This window comes from Poecilia mexicana, unplaced genomic scaffold (genome assembly GCF_051168715.1).
Source record: "Poecilia mexicana isolate PSO_F unplaced genomic scaffold, ASM5116871v1 scaffold_17, whole genome shotgun sequence".
Classification (NCBI taxonomy): Eukaryota; Metazoa; Chordata; class Actinopteri; order Cyprinodontiformes; family Poeciliidae; genus Poecilia; species Poecilia mexicana.
This window is the reverse complement of record NW_028263386.1, coordinates 2,069,939-2,097,513: the sequence shown is the minus strand read 5'-3', so window position 1 is coordinate 2,097,513 and position 27,575 is coordinate 2,069,939. Positions and strand designations below refer to the sequence as shown.

The following is a 27,575-nucleotide window of genomic DNA, read 5'->3' as shown; positions in this document are numbered from 1 at the left end:
TCTTCAGGCCTCCTGCTGAGGGAATCAAGTCTTTAACTGCTTCAGCGTCGCTTCAGGCTTTCATTTTGTTCCACTGGATGAAGTGAATCTTTGTTCCTTAAACTCTTTTTAAGAAGCGTAAACATGACTTCCTGTTTCATTTCCATCGCGGTGAGCGAAACCGTTCAGGTCGTCCTGATCGGTTTCTGGAGTTCTGCTGCCATCGGCTCGACTCACAACTTCTCCTGCTGCTCTCCGATTTAGTGAATTAAACTGCTAACTTTCTGTTTTCTCAGATGCACCTGGTCTGGCGTTCTGATTGGCTGAGGCTCCTCCTGCAGGACGCCATCAGCTGACATGATGCAGGTTCCCTCCTGGTTTTCCTCTCCACTGTCGCTTCATGCATGTTTGATATGAGGGTTTCTGTCAAGTCAAGAACTCGACACAACCGACTGTCTCCTGTCGCTTCGTCAGGAGGAATGAGCCTGCTGGGCTTCCTTAGAAAGAAACCTTTTAATCTAATCTGAATAATAAGCTGAACTTAGTTCACTTTGATTAAATAAACTGAGATAACTAGTTTCAGATTCCTGTCATAAAACAAACTGAACTGAAAAAGAGCAGAGTTGTGTTTTGGAAGTGATGGTTTTACCTGCTGGCCGTGGTAAAACACGGCGAGGAGGAACATGGCCATCAGCAGCAGAGACGTCTCTTTGGTTCCCAGGAAGTTTCTGATGGGAGGAGAAGAAAAAAATAAGATGCTTATTCTGATTTCATTACACTCTGCAGGAAATATCAGGCAGAAGACATTAAAATGTCACGTCGTAGTTTAATCTACTAAAAGATTAAAGTCATGCAACAAAGTCCCATCAAAGAAAAACTTTGGAAGAGAAACCACTCACTTTATGTAAAGTTATAAACTGATACGCACAGGAGAGGAATCTGATCTTATGAAAAAACCTGAGACGACATGTTTGTTTCCCTCTGAGGATCATCAGCTCAGAAACGCAAACTCTCAAACTAATAGAGAGTTTTTAACCCGTTTTACTGGGTAAAAGCAGGAATCAGGTCTGAGACTCTGAGTTTTTATGCATCGTTGAATCCGTGGAGGTTTTAACGTCACGCTTCAGCTGCCACACAAATGACAAGAAAACATCTGCAAAAACAAAACAGCCGAAGCTGATAGAGAGCAGAACGCTCCTCTGGTCCTGGAGACCAGATAAGAAAACAAAAGGAATCAAATTAAATTCATGATCCTCTTCTGTGCTTTTTGTTTCAGATGTGAAAACATTTCTGCAGAAATTGTCTTCATGTTTCTGCCTGGAGACGTTTCACCAGTGATTCTTGAGAATAGGGACAAAATGGGTTTTAATTTTCCCATATTTTTTTTTTATTATTTCTCAACCTTATGTATGCAAATATGACAAATAATGTTTAGAAAATATGAAGATGCTAAGGTACAGGCTCCCAGTTGCGAATTTTTTTTAAAAAATTACATTTTTAATCGACCTGACCCAAAACTTTGTCATCACCATCTGACAAAAATAAATCTAAAATGATTTTTAAAATACCCCATTAGTGATATTTTTACTCAATTTACAGACAAATGCTTCTCAAGAAATAAAATAAATATTATTTAAAACAAAAAACAAGAAAAAGTCCATCTGATGGAGTTGACAGTGCATGACGGAGTTGACACAGAACTGAAGGTGCTGACAAACTAGTGAGTAAAATGAAAAACTTGGTACATGTGAAGTAATGCAATTCATGTAAAATACATTAAAATGAATTAGTTGCACAATTAAGTGAGATTTGACAACAATTTCACTGAAAGGGTCAGAAAAACTCTGACGGAGTTGACATCTGACGGAGTTGACGAAATGCCAAACTACCTCAATTTATATGATGTTATTCTGAAGGAGGCCATATTGTAGCTCTTCAGGTCCATGAAATCTTCACATTATACCAAAATTAAGCTTTTATTTCGCAAAATTTCATCAAAGTTTTGTAAATTGTCAGTTATGGAGTTGACACATCATGGTTGTGACAAACAACTTAGGAATAAAACAGAAGAAAAAACTAAAGAATAACTTAAGCTAACCGGAGCTAACTAGCCCTCCTAGCAAAGGAAGAGAAAAGACAACGTCATGGGGTCCTCAGAAGTTTTGGTGCCCCCCAATAATGCCTGATTTTTTTACATTCTTTTCATTTCTGACGGTGTTGACAAAAACTAAGGACAAATTTCAACGGAGTTGGAAAATATCTAAAAATTATTTTTAATTCAATTTATCGATACTTTTATAATTATTTATATGACTACTTATACTTAATTGTCATAATATATAATTTTAGTATTTCTTTAATTGTTTTAAACTATAAGAATGTATTGAGTTCTGCTCCTGGACAAGGGCTTTTACAGGCATCATCCACCGACTACAATGTTTAAAATAAAAAAATATTCAGCAAAAAAAAGAAAAATATACATTGTTGTGCTCACATGACCCAGGTTAGTTTAGTCAGATATTTGAAAAAAATATATTTTGTGTATATTTTATTCAAATTTCATGCTTTATCCATAGGCCCTGTTTTGTCCCTATTCTCAAGAATCACTGTCACACATTTAAAGGACATTTAACAGAAACTATCCCGACTCTGGGTCGAGGTGATGAGGACTGGAGCTGGCCACACTAATCAGGAAACTGTTAATGGGTTTTTATTTAATTGGTTTTATGGTTTCTGATATCTTAAAGTCCACTTTTAATCATGTCATATTTATATTCAAATTTCCTGTTTGGCAAGAAATCCGACTCATTTAACTGAAACTAAATCTACCTAATGGTAGAAATAAACCTTTAAATATCAGAAATGTACAGATTTTACAGGACATTAATCCAGGCTGCCTTTGTTTTTCACTTTTCACGTAAAAACGACTCCAGGAATTTAATCCAGCTCCTGAGTTATCATCAGCCTAGAAACTTCAAACTCTGCTGGTTTTTTACGTTTCTGCTGTAATTTTATTACAGTAAATATCAAATATGATCAATAAAAACCCTGAGAGATTCATATTTTGTACATTTGCAGACATGTGGATCTTTCAGGTGGATGTGAAGACGAAATGTAAATTCAGAACCAAGTGAAGTGAGGCATCCAACATGGCCGCCATGCGACGAGAAAACGCTCCGGCTGTGCAGACGACTCACTCCGTGTTGTGGTGCACCGTGTCGTAGCGCACAAACAGCGAGGTGTAGAAGGCCTCGGTCAGCAGGGAGTAGATGGCGATCATCAGCAGCAGCACGGCCAGCTTCAGCACCGAGTTGAGCCGCAGGAACACGGCGCAGGTGACCATGGCCAGGACGCCCGTGAACACGAAGTACTGCCAACCAAACAAACCAGCGATTAGATGCACATCCATGATCCCAGCAGGCGGGACAGCAGGGGGCGCCAACGCAAACATCCGACCAAATTCAGCCAGGATGCAGAGAGTCACAGCACTGAGGGCAAAAACTGTTTACCTGAAATATGAGAGGAAATAAACTGGTGAAGTTCAGATTATCATTCAATTCATAGTTGATTTAATGTAAATATTAACTAGCTAACAGCTGGTTTCAGATGAATTACAGACTAAACTAATTACTATAAATAATTTAATCCTCTAAGCAGCTAATTATCAGATTTATGTAATAATTAAGTAAAAATAATAAGGAAAAAAAACTAATCTGGATTTGCTAAATACTCATAATAATTACACGTTTCTTCATCATTTTGTTTCAGTTAATGAGATTATCAGGAACAAAGGAGAAAACTAATAAAATATTAATCATATGTTAATAAATAAAGTAAAACGAACGAGGAAACACCTGATCAGGTCATCACTTCATAATCACAAACTAAACATTAACCAGAATTAAGCAAGTTTGTTACTCCTCTGAATAAAAATACTAGAAAAATACAGAATATTTGGTTTTATAATTTCAATCACAATATAAATCAAACATGGACTTTATTTACTGTAGGAGACAAACTTTAAAACATTATGCATGAAATTTAAAACATGCATGAAATTTAAAACATTATGCATGAAATTTAAAACATGCATGAAATTTAAAACATGCATGAAATTTAAAACATTATGCATGAAATTTAAAACATTATGCATGAAATTTAAAACATTATGCATGAAATTTAAAACATGCATGAAATCATGACATATTTTAGTTACATGATGAGGGGAAAACTAAAACTGGACCTGAATTAATGGTTATTTATGTAACATAGAATCATTATTCTTTACCAAACTATAAACTGTTTACCCTGATAATTAATAACTATTAATGAGGAATATCTTGTAATTATGAGTAGTTATTAGTTAGTTATGAATTAAATTATTCCTCCTCAATTAACATTTATTACAGCTAATAATACTTTAATAACCAGCTAATAATTAGATCAGCATGACTAATTAGACAATTAATTATTAACCCAACAACCAACAGTTTATCTAACATCCTGGAAGATTTGTGGATAAATTATTTATGAATGGTCTTTTGTGTTTAAAATATATAAAAAATTAAGGTTTCTGTTAATAATTAATGTTTTATTTCTGAGCATTTTTCAAAACATTTTTAATGACCAAATATAACAGACTGGAGAATATTTACAGTTTATCAGCGTACAGTTGATCAATTATAAAGAGGTTTTATTTAAATATCTTCATTTCTCACCTAAAAACAAACCATTTAATAATAATTGGTTCATAATAGTTCATTAGGTTTTAGTTTATCTGTAGTTTTAGCAGGAAAACTGTAATACCACAGGCAGCCACTAGGAGTCAAAACAACATTACACAAATAATCCAGATTACTGCTGTGAGGATTATAATGCAGACACAATCCTCTGGAGGTTTTTTTTGTTTTTAGGTCTTCAGATTCCTGAACCTAAAATTGGACTGAAGATCATTTTAAACTTTCTGCATATAAACTAAACCTCCCAGTTTGTCTCATAAGTTTTCTGTTATTAATGTGAACTCTGGGCACAAACTAAAATAACTTTTATGAGCTCCGGATCGAATCCCCAGCTCCTCTGGCCACACAGCACAACCCCTGCTGAGCCGTAATAAACCAAAACTACTAAACTGCCCTTTATTGGAGAAGTTTCTGCTTTGCCTGCTTATGAAATATTAAATCCAATATCCAGTATTTTCTTATTTGTCTGCAGCTAAAAATAGACGCAGTGTGTGCACAGAGCAGGTCTTACCTGCGGAGCCTGAGGAGGAAATAAGTTTATGATGTATACATGCAACAACATGACTCAGCCGAGCCTGCGGCGGTAAAAACCAGCCTCCTTATTGGCTCCATCAATCAGCTGCAAACTGTGAGGGCAAAACAACATGACGGATGTTTTCCACGTGACGCCCTGATGGCGCCGCCGCCGCCGCGTCCCAGGCGGGACCTCCCTGTGGGACGCGGCGGCTGTCCGCCATGTTTAATTCATCGCTGAGGCAGAGGTGAGAAAGCGCAACAGACGGACCGGGCCGCAAACCGACAGCTCATCTCGTTGGTACCTCTGGGTAGAAGCAGATGTCCGGGATGGAGGCAGACTCGTTGTACGTCTGGTTCCTGAAGGTGTTGGACTTGTCGAAGTCGCACCACAGCTGGCAGAGACACAAACAGGACGGATCATTTCAGCGAGCAAAATTACTCAGATCAGCTGAAAACGAGGAGAAATCTCAGTCATTCTGCTCATTAGGGTCGATATTTACTTGATTAATGTTTTTGATTCACTTGCAGATGAACCGTTGATCAGAACAGATCGATGGTTCTGATTTCCAACCATAAATTTATTTCCACATCTACCTGCTTAATTCAGGTCTGTGTGTTTTTGAGTCATGATGGTGTTTCTACTTTCCAATGTGAGTCTTGTTTTTAAAATCAAGGTGTTGAATGTCTACCACTAATGCCTGCTGATGCATATTTAACACATACCAGGAATCACACTGGAAGCACTTTTCCATCATCTAGTTTTCAGTAATGAAGCTAATTTGGATACATAATGTATAAACTAATATCTTAATGCTGCATGTTGAACTGTGGACTGGTTTTGGTTCTGGATAATTTTTTGACCGACCTTTGGACTTGTTCTTGTCTCGTTCTCAGACAGTGAGAACTTGAGATTTTATTCCATAAATTGCCAGAATGTTGCTAACACTCTTTTATTAAACATACTGGTTTAAATCCAAACAAATCGTTTTAGTTTCCGCTGCCGTCCGCCTCCTTCAGCTACAGAAATCACTGAATATTTGTGTCAAACATCCAGGAGAAAACAAACGGCGACTTGTAAATCCTGCAGTCCTTCTCTTTCTGAGACTTTGACTACGTCTAAATTCAGCAGAATTTTCCATATTATTTAAAAATGTCAAATTCTGGCCAAATCTGTATGAATTTAAAATTCATTAATGTTTCAATTAAAACACTAAAAAAGTTGTTTAAAAAAACAAAACAGTTTTTATGTTAATTATTGTGCTGAAAAATTAAGTTAAATATCATTTACAGACATAGAATGGCTAATCTAGGATTTATATTTCTACTAAGAATAGAATAAAGTAACCATCTTTAAACATGAGTTTTATCATTTGTTCATTATAATAACAGTGTTTGGATGAAAAGTTGCAACCTGCAGACATTTGACTGCAGAAAACCCAGAAAACCTTTTATATCAAAAGACACAATTTGTGTCTTACAGGCAAACAGTCGATGGAAATAAAATCTTCGTCAGACGTGGAAAATCTCAAAGCTAGAGCGGAAGAAATAAACATTTCCTTTTTCTTCTTAGTGACTCTTACGATGTTGATCATCGCAGCGAGGAAGTTGATCAGGATGGAGACGAAGACGATGACGTTTCGCGCTGCGTACGTCTCGTTGATCCAGCAGCAAGCCTTCCTCAGAACCAGAGGCAGACATTTGTAGTCCTCCGCCGTCGTGACCAGAACCAGGCAGGAGTGGAGGACGATGAGGACGGAGAACTGGATCACCATCGTCACCATTCTGCACGGAAACAGATGTAACTAAAATAAATACTGGTTATTTCAAACCCTTTAAGAGTTAAAACTCCTACAAGTTTTAACTTCAGAACATGGGTCAGAACATGAGAATCCCTCTGAGGGTCAGAACATGAGAATCCCTGTGAGGGTCAGAACATGAGAATCCCTGTGAGGGTCAGAACATGAGAATCCCTCTAAGGGTCAGAACATGAGAATCCCTCTGAGGGTCAGAACATGAGAATCCCTGTGAGGGTCAGAACATGAGAATCCCTGTGAGGGTCAGAACATGAGAATCCCTGTGAGGGTCAGAACATGAGAATCCCTGTGAGGGTCAGAACATGAGAATCCCTCTAAGGGTCAGAACATGAGAATCCCTGTGAGGGTCAGAACATGAGAATCCCTCTGAGGGTCAGAACATGAGAATCCCTGTGAGGGTCAGAACATGAGAATCCCTGTGAGGGTCAGAACATGAGAATCCCTGTGAGGGTCAGAACATGAGAATCCCTGTGAGGGTCAGAACATGAGAATCCCTGTGAGGGTCAGAACATGAGAATCCCTGTGAGGGTCAGAACATGAGAATCCCTGTGAGGGTCAGAACATGAGAATCCCTCTGAGGGTCAGAACATGAGAATCCCTGTGAGGGTCAGAACATGAGAATCCCTGTGAGGGTCAGAACATGAGAATCCCTGTGAGGGTCAGAACATGAGAATCCCTCTGAGGGTCAGAACATGAGAATCCCTCTGAGGGTCAGAACATGAGAATCCCTGTGAGGGTCAGAACATGAGAATCCCTGTGAGGGTCAGAACATGAGAATCCCTCTAAGGGTCAGAACATGAGAATCCCTGTGAGGGTCAGAACATGAGAATCCCTCTGAGGGTCAGATAAAAACGGGGAAATAAAACCACTTTCCAGAATCACAACCCATTTCCTGCAGGTGTCCTGAGCTGCTAAATGAGCTGCTCTGTCTGGAAATGACACGGAAAAATACCTGAAGACTGAAATCTGATTTTTTTTTTTTTGCATGATTGAAAACTCCAACGCTTAATTTGAGCTTGAAAAGTTGAAAATTTGCTAAATTGTTTAGGTTAATCTCTGAAATTTTCGACAAAAAATGTCAAAATTTCTGACTTCCAAAAGTTGAAAATGTTTTACTTTTGAAACTCATAAGTTTCCATGATTTTATGGTGGAAATTTACTGTCCCTAATTCGGCGTTGCAGATTTTACAATTTTTAAGATAAATTTGACAGTTTTTTTTATCAGGGTAGGATAATTATCCAGTTTGATTTTTACGGTGTTGTTGTTTCTGAGTCTTATCGGTTTATCGGCGTCATTTGTTTGTTTTTGTGGAAACTGCTGGTTTGTTGACATCCCTTACCTGGCAGAGGGAAGCAGGCTTTGAATAGCTGTGATGAAGATGAGCACGATGAAGGCGCAGACCAGGTTGGACTTGAAAACCTCGTCCCTCATCTGTGAGTACTGCACAGGGACAGAGAGACGAAGACCAAGAGAAAAGGAGGAGGAAGAGGAGGTGAGGGGAGAAACAGGTTTCAGACACACAGAGAGGACTGGACGAGTCAAAATGCGCCAAACGCACGGATGCACTGCCACAGACGCATGCGACCCGGTCGACCACAAGCGTTAGAGAGAGACAGGAGCCGGTGGGTTAGCCGGGGTCCTGGGGAAGGTGCGAAGCTGACAAACACGACGCTAGCTGTGAGCATTCAGATGTTAGCCGAGACGCCAACAGAGAGTGCTGGGCGAAAATAAACCCTCAACCTGAAACTAAAGATAGATTCACAGAAATATGTTTATTACGTGTTTCTACTGCCCTTCTAATTAGCAACTAAAAATTAAAGAGCTAAAAAAGCAAAGACATTAATTTGATGCCTTTTATGTTTTGCCTTCTTTACTTGTTGTATTTTGTCAAACAGTAATAAACTAAACAGGAACAGAACATTTATTTTCTGTTGATTCAGATTTTGTATTCAGTATTTGATAAATGTAAATATAAATATATATTTCTGTATATAAGAGTCAAACATTTTTCTTTAAGCTAGTTAGCAGAAACAACTACATGGATCTATACATTTACTAAATCTAAAAATAATGCATTTATTTTGCTACAAGGGCCTAAATATGATGACTGATAAATATAATCTTACTAAATGTAGATAAAAGTAGCAAAAAAAAACCCTAAGAGGAACATTTTTTTTTAAAAATCGCTAGCTAAGCTAATTAGCCACAGCTAAACTTTAGCAAAGAAAATCTAACTAAAAAAAAAACTTATTTCTTTGCAAAACTGTCAAATAATAATATACTTAATTTTTCTGCTAAAACAAAAAATGCCTGTTTTAAACTTCAGACAAATGTGTAAACATTGAGGAAGGTAAATCTGTCCGTTAGCCGTTGCTGAGCGAAGCTAGGTAGCTAGCACAGTGTGGCTAAGATTATTTGCCCCATTCCACCCCAGGGACGCCTGCTGCCCCGAACCTCTCCGTCTCTTTCTTTAAGGGTGCTGGGAAATTAGCAAGAGGATGCTTCACGTTCGGTCACAACTTTGGCAAATAAACAAAATTAAAGAAAAAATAAATAAATAAATTATAAAGAAGGATGAAGGGAGGCCAACACCAAATCACTGCACATTTACTGAGGTTTACAGTTAATCAGATAAACAAAATAAAAGTATTTAAATTAAGGTCGTTTTGGGGGATGGTGATAAAACACAAGTATGGAAGCCAATATGAACTCAACAGCAACAAAAACAAAAAGGGAAGATATAAAAAAAGATGTGCAAAAGGAGACTGCATTCAGCAAAGAAAAGAGCATTCATACTTTTTATTTACACTTTAATTCTTCATGATAACGATTTATGAGCACAAAATCACAATGACAACGTTAGATAATCAATATATGATGATTTTCCTGATAAAACAGCTGTCTATTTAAAAACTGTACAATAAACAAACTGATTATAATCTATTAGCATTTTAACCATTAATGTCCTGAATTTTCTTATTACAAATGAAAAATTTACTCAAGTCAGAATAACTGCAAATTACCAATAGCTTATTGCTGAAGATATTCAGAAATTTATTATTTTTTTAAATCACCATCCACAGACTGGTTATTAATCACACTTTTAATAAAAATCAGTTTCAAACGTTCAGGATTTGAATATAAAGATTGTTTTAGACAAGGATGATGGTTTTTTATTTTTTTTACTGAATGCAGTGATCAAAAGATAAAACAGGAGAAAAAATAAAAATATAAAAATGAAGCTGAGCTGGTCAATTTATTCCACAGAACGGTAAAATTTCCCATAGTTCCATGGGGCGAGTGTTTGGTCATGAGTAAACTGAAGGGGGTCACTGTGCTGTGGTCAACAAAATAAAACTTGTCTAATTATTAAAGTTAAAACATGAGTCATCATTTTTAGGTGACCCTAAAATAAAAAGGAAAACTCAGAAAATCTGGATTTTATTGGGGTGAATTTTTACAGACCAATTTTTCTGTATGGAGTCCAAAGTGTGCCACTAACCTGCAAATTTATTATTTTATTCTAACAAATTCTGACCTAAACAAAACTAAATTTAAGCTAAAATATCTTAGTTTGGAAATAACTTCCCTAAAAAGAAACTTCTCCAGCTTTTTGTTTTTCTTTCGATTTACTTGGAATAAAGAAACAATTTAATTTTATTTTTACAGATTAATATTTGTTAGTGGTTCTCAAAGTTCAGTAAAAGATGATTGAATTTGTTTAGTCATTAGTCAAATACTTAATTTGTTCTTTTTTACTAAAAAATCGACCACTTTCAATAACAGAACAAAGATTACTGATGGCACACCTCAGACGACAGATTTATTTATTTTAATCCCAATTTTTAAACTACAAAATGTGACGGCTGTCCTCGTTTCGTTAGCCTGTATTTATTCAGGGATTCGTGTAAAAATGGAGACACTAATAAAGGCAGAAACCCAATGGAAGTGCCTTTAGCTTACTCATGATTTAATACAATTGGTGTCATTTTTTGGTTTTTAGAAATCTCAAAAGTAGGTGTGAGGAGGGAGAGAGAGGAGAAAACATGGATCTATCTCAAACCCCAGCTACCTTCTCTTCCAGGCTGGAGTCTTTAAACATCAGTGAGAAAGGCTTGATATGCTCTCTTCTCAACTTATCGCCACTCCGTAAGTCGATGGCACTCTCTATTCGCTTGTTAATTTCCTCAGGACCAGAGTGGACATGCAAAGCTTGTGCAAGATGGTTTGGAAGCAGATTTATCGAATTTCTCGTTAGGGCAGCCAGAGTCTAGAGGGAAAGCACATGCACATAGAATGAACCTGCTTGTCCCCCGTTTTCGTTTCATTCAGGTTACAAATGAAAAAAGAAACAACAGACACACAGTTTGTTACAAACACAAAATTAAATCAAAAAGGAGGAAAGAGGGGAGACCAAAATGCAACATCAGCTGTCAGAGCGACAGCTCAGAGCAAAACATGCAGACCCATTCGCGCCGCGGCGGCCATGTTAGTGGAGACAGTAACGCACACACCGCCAGAAAGATTAAAACACAGTTCATCAGGCAGGAAAAACAGCTCAGAAAAGAGTTCAGACGCACAAATTAAACTCTAACAAACACAGAAACAAATGTAAGATTTTCAGGTTCATCTGGTTTACTTTAATCCCATCAAACTTTTGGAAACTAAGAAAATGCAACAAGTAGCTTTAACTTTTCCTCTATTATAAACAAAATAAAAATATTTTCACAAGCTTTAAACAAAAACATCAATGTAAACATAAGAGGAAAACCACGATGTTGGTAAAGATTTAGACTGATTACTAGCTGTCCAATTACAGCAGCCAGTGTCACTAAATGTAAGTTACCAGGTAAAATTCAGGTGAATGAATCAGTGATTCCTCAGGACTGATAACCTTTTCAGAAACAGTGCTTCACCAACTGAGTTAAAATGATTTTAATTATGACCAAACAACGTGAAGAAGAAATCTGCACCAATCATTAATACCACTTGAAGTTGTTTACATTTTGTGACCAAACTCTGCATGTTTTTTATATTCTATAAGCTAAGCTAAGCTAACTGAAGCTTGGTCTTTGCTCGTCTTCATGCCTCTGGTAAGGCACAGATCCACCAGCAGATGGCAGCGTTCGCGACATCAGAGCTTATTTAGCAAAAGCATTTCCGTCTCCTCTTTAGCGCTTTAACAGAAAAGCTAAACAAAGTTAAGAAATTTTGCCGTTTCTAAAGCAACACTTCAAAATACGAACATTGAAACATTGAAACACGGCTCATGTTTTTCAGCTATAAGTTTTCATTGTTTACTTTGTTTTTACAATAAATGATACAAAAAAATCTTTCTACAACATAATATCTACTGAAATTTGTTGTAAAGTGACCAAGTGTAAAGAAAATGGCTGAATATGAGAATATTTTCATAAGGAATCGTAGATTATTCCTAGCATGGGTCAGATCTGCAGCTGGTGGTTTTTCTGCTTTGAAATGAAAACAGATCATCCCTGATGAGAAGCTCTGCAGGTCACAGGGCGACAGCAGCCATTTCCTCCAAACCGCCGGCCGCTGCAGCATCAGGTTACCGTCTGGAGAGTCGGAGAGCGGCAGAGCAGCCGGCCATAAGCTGGGAGCGGAGATGGAGATGTTTGGAGATTCAATATCTCAGAACAAAGCGGCGCCTCACCTCAGCTCGCCTAATGCGACACGTTAACACATGAGATCCATCACGCTCAGATAGATCATTAAAAATTCATTTTCAGGCTCCACATGCATGGCCGTCCCCCATCAGTCCTGATTAATGGATGCTTTCGGCCCTTTGTTACCGGCCGGCTCCGCTATCGCCAGAATTACACGCTAATGGAAACTACCTGCAGATAATAAACGGCCACGATTCAGACACTTATCACTCAGAGCCGCAAGACCTGGAGCCGCATTTATCACGACTGCAGGGAGATTCCCTCACATCGACACGATCCAGGTGTTCAACAGGGAGCAACGAGACAGAAGATTCTCACTGCTGCAGCATCTCTGTGCCGCCAGTTTACAGATTTAACTGGAGAAACTGGTCAGTTAATCAGTGAGTTAGTCATTCATTTGCTCATCCTTTGAGTTTAGGAACCTTTTTATGGCTGAGTGAATTAATTGGTTCGTTACTCAGAAAATAGACCAAACTTTCATAAAGTCTGACAAACTATTTAAAAAGATCACTAAAAGGATAGAAAATGTTAAATAAATGCCAGGGCTCAGATAATTAATAATGATTAATTGATTAGTGAAACAAACATCAGTTTATTTAGTTGATTAATTGTTAACTACAGACTCTAAAAAGTCACAGAATAACAGATTCAGAACAGAAATTAACCCAAAACTGTACAGAAATACAAACATTTATTATTTAAGATAAAAAAAAAACCTTCTTAGAACGTCTCTAAAAAAGTTTTAACTTCATCTGGTTCAGATTCTGTAAGAAAATCTTAAGAATCTTTTGAATAATCGGTTAATCCAAAGACGGGTTTTAATTGATATTTTCATAGTTATTCCTTCAGTATTAGTTGTAATTTGTCACACAGTATTATAATGAAGAGAAACAACCATTTTCTACATATAGATTCAGATTTAGTTTTCAGAATTTGATCAATTTAGCTACATTTGTCTAAGTATCACATCATTTTGTTAGCTTATCGTCAGGCTAGTTAGCAAAAACAACTAAGTGGAAATCTTGATAAACTTGATAAAAATACATTTTCTAATTTATATTCGTCTCAGGGTCTAAATGTGATGAACTACAATATTACTCACAGAAGGTAAAAGAAGCAAAATAAGTAAAAACAAATGAAAAAATAGCTAGCTAACATATGCTAATTAGCCACTGCTAATTAGTACAGTCCAGCAGAGCGCTGAGCCTTTTATCTGCAGATCCTATAAACGATCAACCGTTCACTGAAGGACTACTGTTATTGATTAACCTTCAGAATAATTGATCTCTATGTTGAGTTGCAGCTGAATTAAATCCATTTTCAGGGTTTTTTGAATGAACAGATGATTGTAGCCGATCTGTGAGCATCGAGCGGCTCCAGGGGAGGAAGATGAGCCGAACCGGAGCGAAGCTCTCATGCATATGAATGAAGATCAAGTGGCCCATGTGTTCGATGATTAGCATATCTGGAACCCAGTCAGCAAACACATGAGCCGGGTCATAATGGAGGCCGCCAGAGGAGCCGCCATGACGCGTCAGCCTCATCACGGCTTCATCTCACAGCAGCGCCAAGCCACATCTGACCGAACATGCAGCCCGGGTCAGAACCGGGCCGCCGCACAGCTGCTGCTTCTATCTGGAAACATTAGAAAAGGTTTGGGTCGTCTGTGTTTTGCTTTGAAATGTCTTCGGGAATCCCGTTTCCTCAGTTTTCATTTGTAAATATTAAAGAATAAATACAAAAGTTTCATTTTGGTCCATTTTTTCCACAAATGTTTGTTCGGTTGCTGTTGGTTACCAGATCAGAAGCGTTTATGTCCGTTTTACTCCACGATCTCAAAGGAAAACTGAACATCACAGAAAAATTTCAGCGTGGAGGAAAAAAGGAAACATTTAGTAACCTCAGCTAAAAACTTTGGGTCTCGGATGTTTCCTTGTCCATCTATCAGGACTCCCATCCGCCGGCCGCTTGGCCCAACTCCTCGTTTCAAAAATAAAACCAAAGTTGTTTTTATTGACAACAGAAGCCACCAACCGCTCTACCTACATTACCCAGAATGCTTTGCAGTTCTGGATCGGAGTTCAGTAAAATTACTGACTATTCTATCATACGTATCTATATCCCTATTGATATTGATTACATGTCTGTTGTGATATGAACTGGTATAGAGTTCTTCCCTGCGTTCCTCAGGAAAAGAAACCGCCGCTTCATCTGGAGTGTTTCAGAAACGAAGGAGGGGAATCCCCGCCTTGAAGCAGAATCTGAAAACATCTGCAGCCGATCCCTGAACATCCACACCGCTAACTGAACCTTTCAGCTTCTGCTCAGAGGAGCAACCCGGATCAAACATGAAACCGTTTGTTTCATCGAGCTAAAGTGTTCACGCCCGCTGCGACGTTTCCGTCAGAGGATCCACCATCTGCTTTCTGACCATCATCTGGACGCTCAGAATCCAAACATCCAGTGAAGCGGAGGATGTGACCTCAGGAAGACGCCTGGCCTCGGCCCGGAGACGCCGCCGCAGGGACACGGAGGGAGCGGCGCTCCGAGTCCGGCCGGCCTGATCGTGTTTGGCGTGAAGGTCCCTGAGAGAGCGCGGAGCAGAAAGGCCACCGATCCCAGCAGGCCTGATCAAAGCCAGACTGCTGAGCTCTGAGTTCAGATCTACTGCTGATCTGTGTGACGCAGAAATAACCTCCATCTGTGGGAAACAGCAGCGTTGGACGTGGAGATGAAGATGTCTAAAAACGTGACCACGAAGGTTAGAATGTGATTAGTTTCCAGTCTGCAGCTGCAACAGGTCTCCTGTGGTGCTCTTTAAAGGATCGCAGGCAAGCAGTTACATAAGGCACGAACCGCCGCAGGCGCAGCAGGAACAATGTCGCATAAAGTGAACCGTCTTGACATTTATTAGGCAGATTGCCTTTTGACATACGGATTTCCAAACATGTCCTGATGGACTCTCCTGACGTCCAAACAATCAGCTGAGCTCCGTCCACAGATGAAACCCTGAGGACCAGCGTCTCCCTGCAGAGCTGCAGAGGTTCTGCTGATGAGCTGAAGCTCCATGGCAGTGATGAGCATCATGGCTGCCAGCAGCAGAGCCGCGGAGCGGCGCCGAGCTGCAGGGATGAAGGCTGCCAGACTCCTTAGTCCGTTTCTGAAAGAATCCTCTGGATGTGCAGTCAGCCCCACAGGGACCAGCTACCACAGCTAACAATGCTAACAATGCTACAACTGATATCAAAGCTAAAAGTGTTACCGCAGCTAACAATGCTAACAATGCTACGACTGATATCAATGCTAAAAGTGTTACCACAGCTAACAATGCTAACAATGCTACGACTGATATCAATGCTACCAATGCTAACAATGCTACCAATGCTAACAATGCTACGACTGATATCAAAGCTAAAAGCGCTACCACAGCTAACAATGCTACCAATGCTAACAACGCTACCAATGCTAACAATGCTACAACTGATATCAAAGCTAAAAGCGCTACCACAGTTAACAATGCTAACAATGCTAACAATGCTACCAATGCTAACAACGCTACCAATGCTACGACTGATATCAATGCTAAAAGCGCTACCACAGCTAACAATGCTACCAATGCTACCAACGCTACCACTGCTATCACCGATATCAATGCTGTCATTAAACATAAAAATATTTATGCTCACATTATACGTATAATCTTTGTAGGTGGGATCAGTTTTGTCTGAACCAGCTCTACTGACAGATTAAAAGACATTTTTCTCATATCAGAAATAATCTACCAGTGGAATCAAAACTTTTTCATTAATATTGATGAACTGTTGACCTAGAAGAAGCTCTTATACTAAAAAGTTATTTATAAGTTAGTTTTGAAGTGTACTAAGTCATTTACTCTGTAAACTGGACCAAAAGAACTTCGGACCGCTCACAAGTTCAGTCCAAGGCCTCAACTGGCCCCCGGGCCACACTTTGGACACCCCTGACTCAGAGCCTTGCTTGTTTTTACCACAACGTAAGGATTTATTTTGCTGTTCCGTCTCCAGAGTTTCCTGCTGCTGTGCTCAGATTTTCCAGCTTGCTGGCCAGCGCTGATGGCTCACCTGGCCTGACCCGGACAGAAACGCACACCCTGCACGCCGCTCCGCGCTGCACGCTCTGATGCAGAGACGTGAATCACACGGACAGCGCGGGGGGAGGAACCTGCAGGAGACGGGAAGCCGCAGGAGAGCCAGACACGACGCTGCACAACTCCTCAGAGGAAGCTTTGATATGCACAAGTCAGGCTTTTGATCCAACAGGCGCTTCATCAGGCCACCAACAGCAGAAACAACATTCCTCTGCAGCTGGAGCCTGACAGGCTGGAAACGACACAAACCTGAACACAACAGGTTCAGGTTTACTGCAACCGATGCTTTAAAGCCAGGATGTATTTACTCATTACACCTGGAAAACATTTCAACTGGCTGCAAACAGTCAGAATCCCAGTGGATAATCACAGAGAAATCACAAAAACAGCCCCGTCTGAGACTCTGCAGGCATCAGTTTGCTGAGTTTCATGACTGAACTGTAAATAAATGCGACTTCTTATGGAGGAATGAATGAAAGTCAAACCTGCAAACCTCAGTAACCAAAAGAAAAACACAACGATGTGAGATAAAATCAGAAAGCTAACGCAGATATGAAGAATCTACGAAACTAAAGAAACTCCAAATGATGAAACGCAATGATGATCAACAATGATAAAATATTACAACCTTTAGTTTAACGCTAACGGGACAAAATCAGATACAAGTCTGATTGTTTTCAAAGTGTCTGCATTTCATTCAAATTTTACATCAATTCCTTTGGGAGTACTGGGCTTTTCCCAGTGAACGGGGCTGAACAAAACAAACACACATGCAGTTGGACTCCAAGCCACTCGGTGGCAGTAGTGCGCCAACTCGTATGTCTGGTGCCAATAAACATGAGACAAGACATCCCTTCACTATTGGAAATTTCACGTACGCAATCAATAAGTATCGGCTGCATTTTGTTGCTTAGTAACAGAGGAAAGTTGTGCAATAGCAGTAAAATAGACAAACATCATAATTCTGCACCAGAAGAAGCCAGATGCTGTGAGTCTGTATGTAAAGGTTATTCCTCTGCATCATTCAGCAGTATGAACACACACACACAAAAACATTTTAAAATAATCTGAATTTAGCATCAAGAGCTGCTGTGTGAAGGCAGCCAGAGCTGCAGCTTCAGATTTACTCCGACATGAACCAGGCGGCTCCAACCGTTCACACAACTGTGAAGAAACACAGACTGACTCGATGGTTTGGTGTTTTAAAGCTCAGTTGGTGAAGCAGGTCTGACTTTAAGGATGTTTAAGGTGATTAAATTACTGTTATTAATGACAGTAAGAACGCCTGAACTACACCAGTAGTTTGATCCTCCAGTAAAAACGTTGGTTACGTATTGCAACCCCAGAGTTTCGGCGCCGCAGCCTTTCAGGCTACAGAACCAGCAGATCTGTTGTTTCACACAGACGACGAAGACCAAACAGAAACAGGAAGATGTTAAATGACGTTCGTCATCCTCACACAGGCAGGTCGACACACACACGATGTTACACCTTCTACACACACACACACACACACACCCCCACACCCCCACACACACACACACACCACACACACACACACACACAGTCTGCTCAATCTGAGGAACTAAAAGGGACAAAACAACCGACCAACAGGCGAGACAACCCAGAAGATCTCATGCACTGCAAAACAACGGCCCGTCTCCCCAAACAGCGCCGCCCTGCAGGAAGCGTGGTGCATTTCTCTGCTTTAGTTTGACAACCTGATTGAAGCCCAATGGTTCGGCTGCAGGACGGGCCGTGGGTCCGGACGGGCGTTCTTTCTCAGTGTGAAACAGAACCCGGCAGACCCCGGCGGATCTTACGTTTTGGTTTCCCACGATGTTGTCGAAGGGCAGCTCGGGGCTCCAGGACGCCTCGTTGAAGGTGGCGCTGCTGGCCCGGCGGTCGGCCGAGCTCGCCGCCTCCTTCATGATGTCCTCCGGCAGCGTCAGCAGGCTCTCCTCCGGCTGCTTGATCAGGTACGTCTCGATGTTGTGGCGCCGCAGGAAGTCGTTGCGGTCCTTGCCGTGACCCTCCTCCACCTCGTAGTCGCCGTTCAGACAATCCAGAGCAGCTTTGGAGATGTGGATTCGCCTGAAACACGACAGAAATATCAAACAAACAGTTACGCCAATATGTTTGGATTATTTGTATAAAGTATACAAAATAAAAACACATTCCTTTTAATTTCATCCCTTTTTAAGTGCCAATTTATAATGATGCAAAAACATAAAATCTTATTTTTCCAAATTGTACATTTGAAATAAGACAAAACTAACTTATCAGTAACTTTTCAGAAGGAGACAGGAACCAGTCAATAATACTGGTTACACTGGCAGATTAGTTCACTTATAACATGTGAAAATGTCTTGTTATAAATTAAATATATACATAACTTACTAAATATTTATCTAAACATGTCATTAATTTTTAAAACTGGAAAAAAATACTGAAATATTTTATTAAATATTAGCATTTTTAAATTTCATTTTAAAAATAATTTATATATTTCATGATTTAACAAATAATTTTGTGAAATAATTTAAACTCAGTGGGCGGGACTAAATGAGAGCATGACGTCTGATTGGCTGCTTCTTCTACGTTAGTTATAACCCTGAGTTCAGTAATATCACTGCAATGTACAGGGAAACTTCAATAATTTAATTAAAGTCTATGTACTGGTCTGAAATATCTCCAATAAGTTCACAGGAGAGCGTTAGCCGGTGTTAGCTAGCGGCTAAAGCAGCTCTGAGATATTTCAGACCAAACTAAAAAACAGAGACTGGATTTGCTCACCAAAAGTTTGTGGTAAATAAATTATTAATTTAGTGAAATTCCACATTTCCAGTGAAAATACTGATCGAGTCGTAGCAAGCAGCCAATCAGACATCAGGGTCTCCCTTTAGTCCCGCCCACTGAGTTTGATGGTGAAGTTAATTTAAGTGAATTCATGATGTGTTTCAGCACAGGAACATAAAATAATTCATTAATTTATTACATAATTATAACTAGTTTTTAAAGTGAAACATGAAAACATTTATATAATCCTATATTAAATAAATTATTTCTATATTTATTTTGAGATTAAACAAATATAAACACATAAATAACACTTTAAATATATATTTTTTATTATTATTATTTGTTGTAATTTCGCACTACTGGCATTCCATACAGAATAACCAGGGAGCAAACAATAAGCTCTTCAATAGTTTAAAGTCACACTAAGAAAATACGACAGATTTTAACGAGTTTCCACCCAAAGCAGCCAATCAGTGACCTGTACAGGTGTGAAGGAAGCAGCCAATCAGTGACCTGTACAGGTGTGAAGGAAGCAGCCAATCAGTGACCTGTACAGGTGTGAAGGAAGCCGTGTCAGGTCAGTGGCTGAATGTTGCTGCAGCCAAAGGTCAGGTCTGCTGCGTCGCTTCGACGGTTACAGCCGCGTCTGAAGTGTCGGATGTGATGAAAACATTCATACTTTCATTCATATTATGCAACAGATTTCACTGAAGAGCAAAGGTCAGAGGTCACAATCCAGCTCAGTGGCAGACGCTGCAGGACGATCAGAACCAGAAACTAAAACCTCTCTCTGTCTTTAGGCCAGAAGGAAAGACGAAGAGGCTGGACGATGGCGGCAGTAAAACTCCCTGTTATTGTGTTTTGGGTTCGATCCACACACACACACACACGCACACACACACACACACACACACACACACGCATGTTTGTGTTGCTATCTTTGTGGGGACTTCCCATTGACTTCCATTCATTTCTACAGCCTAAACCTTACCTTTACCCTTTTCCTAACCCTAACCATCCCATACCTAACCCTAACCCTAACCCACCTTTACCCTTTCCCTAACCCTAACCATCCCATACCTAACCCTAACCCTAACCCACCTTTACCCTTTTCCTAACCCTAACCATCCCATACCTAACCCTAACCCTAACCAACCAAAACTCATTTCATACCTTAGCCCTAAATCTGACCCCTGACCCAAAAACAGGGTTTCTCCTCGTGGGGACCAGGCTCCGGTCCCCACGAGGAGCAATTGGTCCCCACAACGTAGTATATGTCAGGAAAATCGTCCCCACAAGGTATTAAAAACAAACGCACACACGTGCACACACACACACACACACACGTGCACACACACACACACACACACGCGCGCGCTGCTCCCTCACCCCGGGATGCCTCCGGACTCCAGCTTGTTGGCGATGTCCACGTCCCAGGACCAGACGTCAAACTGCCACTTCCTGAGTCCCAGAACGCCGCACAGCACCGATCCGGAGTGGATCCCGATCCGCATGTCGATGTCGTGTTTCGTACGAGATCGGACGTATCTGGACGAGAAAAAGTTTCATTACGGTCCGACTCTCCAGCCTCACGTCTTCACCCTCCTGTACCTACATTCAGAACCACAGATCCACAAAATGAGCCCCATTTTCAAACGAAAAAACTAAATTATTGACTAAATAAACATATGAACTCAACAACAAAGATATTTGCAGAATAATGGTTCTGATCCAACATGTTTCTGGATCTAAACTGAAAACAGCAGAGGAGCTGCTGTTGGATCATCCTGGATGGATGAAATGTCCAAACATTGGTCTAGTCCAAGCAAACCGCAGCTGAAGAACTTCCCAGGATGGTCAGGACACAACTAATCAGTATAAAATTAATATTTTCTTCACTTTCTGCAGAGTTGAGACAAATGTAATCAGTTCCTCATCACATTTTGTCGTGGTAGACGTTCCTAACGCATCTGTGTGAATGAAAATTAAAGCAAAATCAAGAAATTTGAGTTTTTCCTGCTTTTCTAAACCTGCTGGTATTTTTTATCAGATACACATCAGTGTCAGAAATCCATTTTAAACTATGCATAGATTATACACTGTACATTGTATAAATAAATATGATTGACCTGCAGTGAATAATGTTTCCATAATATATCGTTATTTTTAGTAACACGATGAAATGCATAAGCCTTTGCATTAATGCAGCAAATTAATAAACATGAATGTGACCTTTGGTGGGAGTGGATGCCGACGGCGCCGCTGCCACACGCTGTTCAGAAACAAACAACAAATTTCACGCATATCTGCAGCTCTTCAATAAAACGGCTGAAAAAATGGTCATAAATTTGCGTCTCATTTCATAGTTTATTATCTGTGAAGAGAAAGAAAGCAGGACTGAAGGCTGATGCCGTCACTCCACGCCTCATCGCTGCAGCGGCAGGTGAAATGCATCCTGGGAAGGTGAGACAGGTGCCTAATGGCAGCTGCAGCATATCATCAGCAGCAATCTGCAGTTTGATGGGAAGATGACGCAGGCGAGGACGGAGAGGAGGAGACGGTGTGACTGACGCGACACAAACCCGACCAATCAGCTGCGTCCTTACTGGCTTCACTCATCCTGCTGCTGGAGCAACAAGACGCACCAATCTCACAGCTTATGCATCACTAATCCCTCTTTTCCCGGCCAATATACATTCTCCTCTCTGCCCTCAATGTCACGCAGAAAGAGAAGCAAGAGGTCGAAATCCAGCAGCAATAAAGTCGATTATTGAATTAGAGCCGGCAGCGGACTCAGAAGCTCAGAGTCCAGAGTCAGCAAGCGTTTTCCGAGGATGGGAGGAGTAAAAGCATGCTGGGATGTTACTTCTGCTGCGTGCATTCTTCTCCTGACCAGAGGGCAGAAGCATTTCTAAAGCAAAACTCACTTCAAAAAGTCGAGTTTTTTCTACCGTCTAAATTACAAAAAGCTTTCCTTCAGGTGGAACAAGAGGCAGACTGGGAATGCAACAAAGTAAAGAAATTAACTGTTAGAGGGGACAAATGATGCAAACCTCACATTTTGCACATTTTTGTTCTTTTATTGAGTTTCTACTTCTGCTAAAAACCAACCAAGGCTTAAAAAACCAATCAGCTGGTTTTTGGCTATAAGTTTATGTTTTCTGGTGTCTGCTGTTGACTCGCCCTCCAGAAACCACTTGCTGCATTCTTGTTGGTTGTGCAGGAGGCTCCACTTCTGTTTTTCAAAGGTTTATGGTTGTATAACTACGCATCAGTTTGCAGCCAGTGTAAATGCTGAGTTGGGTGGGCGTGGCCAGAAGCAGACTGTTTGGATTTAAAGTGACAGAGGCCCTAAAACAGCCTAAAGTCTCGTTATCTAAACCTGTTTAATGAACAGGTTTTGTATAGGCCATTGACCCATCCTCACCTGCTCAAGAAACCATGGTCACCTTTAATGAAGATGAGCTGCAGTGAAACACTGGATGTCCCGATTCTCTAATTCAGTGATTGGAACTGAAATCTTCAGATCAGAACAAGAGATTCTGTTTAAATCTGCTTCTGTCGTCAGAAATAGTTTTAAATTAGACTGAAGTAGTCCTGGGACTTTAAGGTGGTAATTTTGATTAATTAATCATCTTTAACAGAGTAAATCACTTTTTCTCTACATGAAAATGTTCCGTCCGGAACGTTTTGTATTGATGTGTTTCTGGTGCACCCATAAATTTGACGCACAAGTTACATCCGCTAACAGCAGCGATGGACGACAAAGCTGCTTCTCTCGGCGCACTAGGGGTTAATTTCTGCTTCTAAACCGATCTGATTGGTCGCTGGAAAAGCCCATTGCTGTGCTAAAAGGAGTTAGCCTAAAATAGCACGTCAATACTAAACATGTAGCAGCTAACGCTAATGTCAGCGTCCACATTTCTCTAAATGTGACTAATTTTAATTAGTCAATTAAAACAATTAAAACTTTTAACTCCCAGTACAAGTTAAAATCTGAACAATATCTGCAAAAGGTTAACAATCTGAAACCAACACTCTCATTCCACCCATTTACATGGAAATGTGCAGAAGGCCGTGGTGCTGGGGGTGAGGTGTGTGTGTGTGTGTGTGTGTGTGTGTGTGTGTGTGTGTGTGTGTGTGTGTGTGTGTGTGTGTGTGTGTGTGTGTGTGTGTACGCGCGCCTGGTGGCTGAAAGGCACACGTGTTTTTTCCAAACGTGTTTTTTCCAGACAACAGGAAGGTGGTTATTATAATCTGCTGGTGTATCATTAACCAGCGGCTCGGGGCCAGACCGGACGAGGTTAAAACATTTTGCTTATAAATGGCTCCACATTCAGGCTCACAATTATTTGCATGAATTATGCAGAAATATTTGCATGTAAAGTAGAGTTTGTTTTCACCAGCACTAATATTTGTTTGGAGCATTTCAGGGACAAGTTCCTGTTTTATTGTTTTCAGCTGAATTTGGCTCAGGTTTTCCCACTGCTGCTGCACACTCTTTAAATTAACTGTTTATTTTCTATTTGTGCCCCAAAGTGTTTCATTTTTAACCGTTAATTTATCTCAGTAAATATTTTAAACAATCTATTTTTTGCAGCTGCGACTTTCAGGACATTCAAGGTTTTAGCTGAAGTGAGACAGAAATGGAAAATGTAGATTTTTTTTTTCCTATTTTAAGAAAATTATTTAAATGAAAGAAATGAAAGCTTAGCAACAACAAATGAGCTTTGATTGAAAAGTTTCTGTTTGATGTAGATTATTAGATGAGTGATTTGTTTACTTTAAGGAAGACTTTATAAAAATGGCAGTAATTTAATCTCAGGTTAAACACTTCAATCACATTTCTTCAGGATTTTAACCAAATGGTTCTGTAAAACAAAAATCAAAGTTTTGAAACGACCTAGTTAAAGTCCAGATTTAAATCCCATTGAGCTGCTGTGCCATACAGTTGAACAAACTTTTCATGGTTAAAGAATTTTTCTCTTAAACTGAAGACCTTGAAGACTCAGAATGTAAGACACTATTTGAAGAACTTCTAGTTTTTCCAGAAATGCAGAAATTGGATCAACGTTTTAGGAAATCCTTCAAACCTTTGGTCGTTTAGTATTTTGTCCTTCAGGTAAAAAATCCACTTCTCTTTTTTATCTGCTCCATCCTAAACCCTTCATCGTCATCCTCCTCAGATCTGCAGCGTCTTCCTCCATCCCATCATAAACAGTGAATCCAGAACCAGTCAGGCTGAACAGCTGATCTCAGGTACGGCTCACCTGATGGTTTTGAGCATGCTCAGTCCCATCTCCACGCAGCAGTGGGCGTGGTCCGGTCTGGGCTCAGGTAGACCAGACACGCAGTAGTAACAGTCTCCCAGGATCTTGATTCGCAGACAGTGATGCTCCTGGGACAGAAAAACAGATTATTTTTACAAAACCAGACCACTGAACCCAAACACAGAGAGAAAGGAATACATGTGAAACTTTACAAAACTCTGAGAATAATCTCCGTTTTTAGCAGATTTTTATGTTACCTTTACCCAATTATCTCCTAATATTTCCCTGTTTGTGTACTTACGTGAGCCAGGCGGTCGAAACGTGCAAAGAGTTCATTCAACATTCGTACCAGCTCCTGGGCGGACAGCGTGGTGGAAAGGTTCGTGAATCCTTTAACATCTGCGAAAAGAATGCTGAATAAAATACGGAAATGTCACTTTCAGATCCAGGTTAGATAGAAATACTGATCATGCTCTAAGCTGTGTTTCTCTGACTGTGAGGATCATCAAACTGAAAGGAAATGTGTCTCAGTAAGAGACGCTGATCTGATGAGGATTCCTGAATCCTGAACCGAACGCGGAAGCGGCTCACCTGACATTCTCGTAGCGGTGGATGTAAATTCTGTGGAACTGATGCTGGAGGTGTTCGTCCTCTACATTTGTCATGTCGTTGATCATTTCCAAAACTACAAAACGTGGCAGCACGGATAACACCAGCCGTTCCTGGAGAGAGGCAGGAAAAGAGGCGCGATGAGCAGAACCTGACTGCGGTTCGGGACGGTGACGTGGTCCACAAAGTTACTGAGCTTCAAACTTTCTTTGCTTCGTAAAAGCAAGAAATGGATCAATAAGTTTGACAATAAACTAAATCAGGTGAATAAGTCTTTTCTGTTTTGTCTCTGGCTAAAAACCATGAGCTATTTCTTCAGCTAGCACAAGGCTAGCTCTTTGTTTTGGTTGAATTTACCCAGAATGCCCTGCGCTGTAGTCTACTTCCTGTTTTTGGAGCGGTCTCCGGTCTGCTTGGCATTCACAGAGGCATTAAAACCAAACCAGAGTTCACTTCAAACGAACCCAGACCAGGTTCGGTTAGCATTCACACCTGAACCAACGAACCGGACTGGAGTCGGACCGAAGCGGACTGAACTGGACATGAGTCAAACTCCAGTTTGACTGAGGCCATTATATAGTTGATACAAACAATCAACAATCAAGTTCAGGTCCAACTACTTTATGGACATCTAACCAAATTTGAGCTAGTATGTATAATTATGACTCTTTGTTGATTAGAAAATAAATATTTTATCAAAATGACCACAATATGCCAACATACACAGAAAGCATCAGATTCAGATGATTAATGGAGCAAGGAAAACTGACTGTGCCATATGTAGAGTAATAGATATGAAAATGAATTTAAATGGACGAACAAATGAAAAGTGGAGTTCTGGGAAGCGCGTAGTCCAAACCCAGTAACTGTGAGCTGGTTCCTCTCCCCAGGCTGCTGCCTTCCCAACAACCATCTGCCAAATTTATCTTGATAGTTTCTGCATATTTCTTCCTAACCGAACATCAAGTTAAGACAACGTCAAAAAACAAGCTCTGCTTTTGTCCTGACGCGACACGAAAACAAGAAACAGGACAGCATGGCAGAGATGAAGCCCGTAAAAACAAATAAACGACATTAACTCTGCCAGCCCGGGGCCGCAAGCAGCATCCTAAAAAAAGCCTCAAGGCCTGCAGAGAAAAAATAAAAAGCAGGAAAACAAGATTTGCTTTTATTGGTCTAAACGAGGCAGCGCCGCTCTGCAGATCCAGGAACAGATTTAGTGTGGGAGCATCTCTCAGGAGATCTGCATCAAATCCAAGCCACCGCTCTCCTAAAATACTCAATATGAAACATAAAGATCCAAACGGGCCAGCTTCGCTTTTACAGCCAGAATGATTCCTTCCTTTAATATTCTGCTGCAGCGTTGGGACAGATTAGTCCCTAATAAACTAGTTTTATAACTCATCTCCAGACGCTGCCTCCATTTCAGAGCGCTTCTCTGCTTCTGTCACTTAAAAAAGAGAAATTTAGAAGAAGATTATCAGATTCCCCCCCGACTCTTAACACACGAAACAAACTGAAAATATTTCTTATTCTGTCCCATCAGCTTTATTTCATTTAGCAGTTCAAGAAGTGGGAATATTTTAGTTCTGTTCTACGGCTAGTCTGGGTGATTTTCAGATATATTCTACTAGAGAAGAAACTCTGAACTACTTTACTTCTCTCAACATCCAACAAACAGTAATGTGCAAAAGTCTTGAGTTTTTCCTTCCAAACTTTCCTGAAATCTCTCAGGAAGTCTTCAAATTCAAACTTCCTGGAACTTAATACAGATATTAATATCTGTATTGGTGCCGATATTGAAAAAGATTCTAGATCTGCCATCAGTGACTGATCCATCAGGGCAGATCTATTCAGTCTAATTCTGTTTTGTAGTCTGAGCTTTATTTTTATTTATATTTATTTAAATGGACTTTCTGAAGCATTTGAAATGTTTGCTGCTGTTTACTTCCACATTTAGTCAACCTTGTGTTTTAGTCAGCTTCGGTTTCTTTTTTCCTAATTACACCTACTGAACAAATGAAGGTTGTTT

At 40.1% G+C, this 27,575-nt stretch overlaps 1 protein-coding gene across 1 annotated transcript in view; it reads right to left on the bottom strand.

The window, feature by feature from the left end:
• adcy8 (adenylate cyclase 8 (brain)) overlaps positions 1-21,178 on the bottom strand; it is a 36,313-nt gene extending 15,135 nt beyond the window's left edge. The window contains exons 1-8 of the mRNA XM_088014775.1: positions 21,054-21,178; positions 18,686-18,956; positions 11,122-11,319; positions 8,389-8,489; positions 6,815-7,016; positions 5,537-5,626; positions 3,177-3,349; positions 629-707 (exon numbers count right to left, since the gene is read on the bottom strand). Coding sequence (XP_087870901.1) covers positions 629-707; positions 3,177-3,349; positions 5,537-5,626; positions 6,815-7,016; positions 8,389-8,489; positions 11,122-11,319; positions 18,686-18,956; positions 21,054-21,178 — 1,239 coding nt within the window. The remainder of the gene's footprint in view (positions 1-628; positions 708-3,176; positions 3,350-5,536; positions 5,627-6,814; positions 7,017-8,388; positions 8,490-11,121; positions 11,320-18,685; positions 18,957-21,053) is intronic.
• Between the last annotated feature and the right edge of the window lie 6,397 nt (positions 21,179-27,575).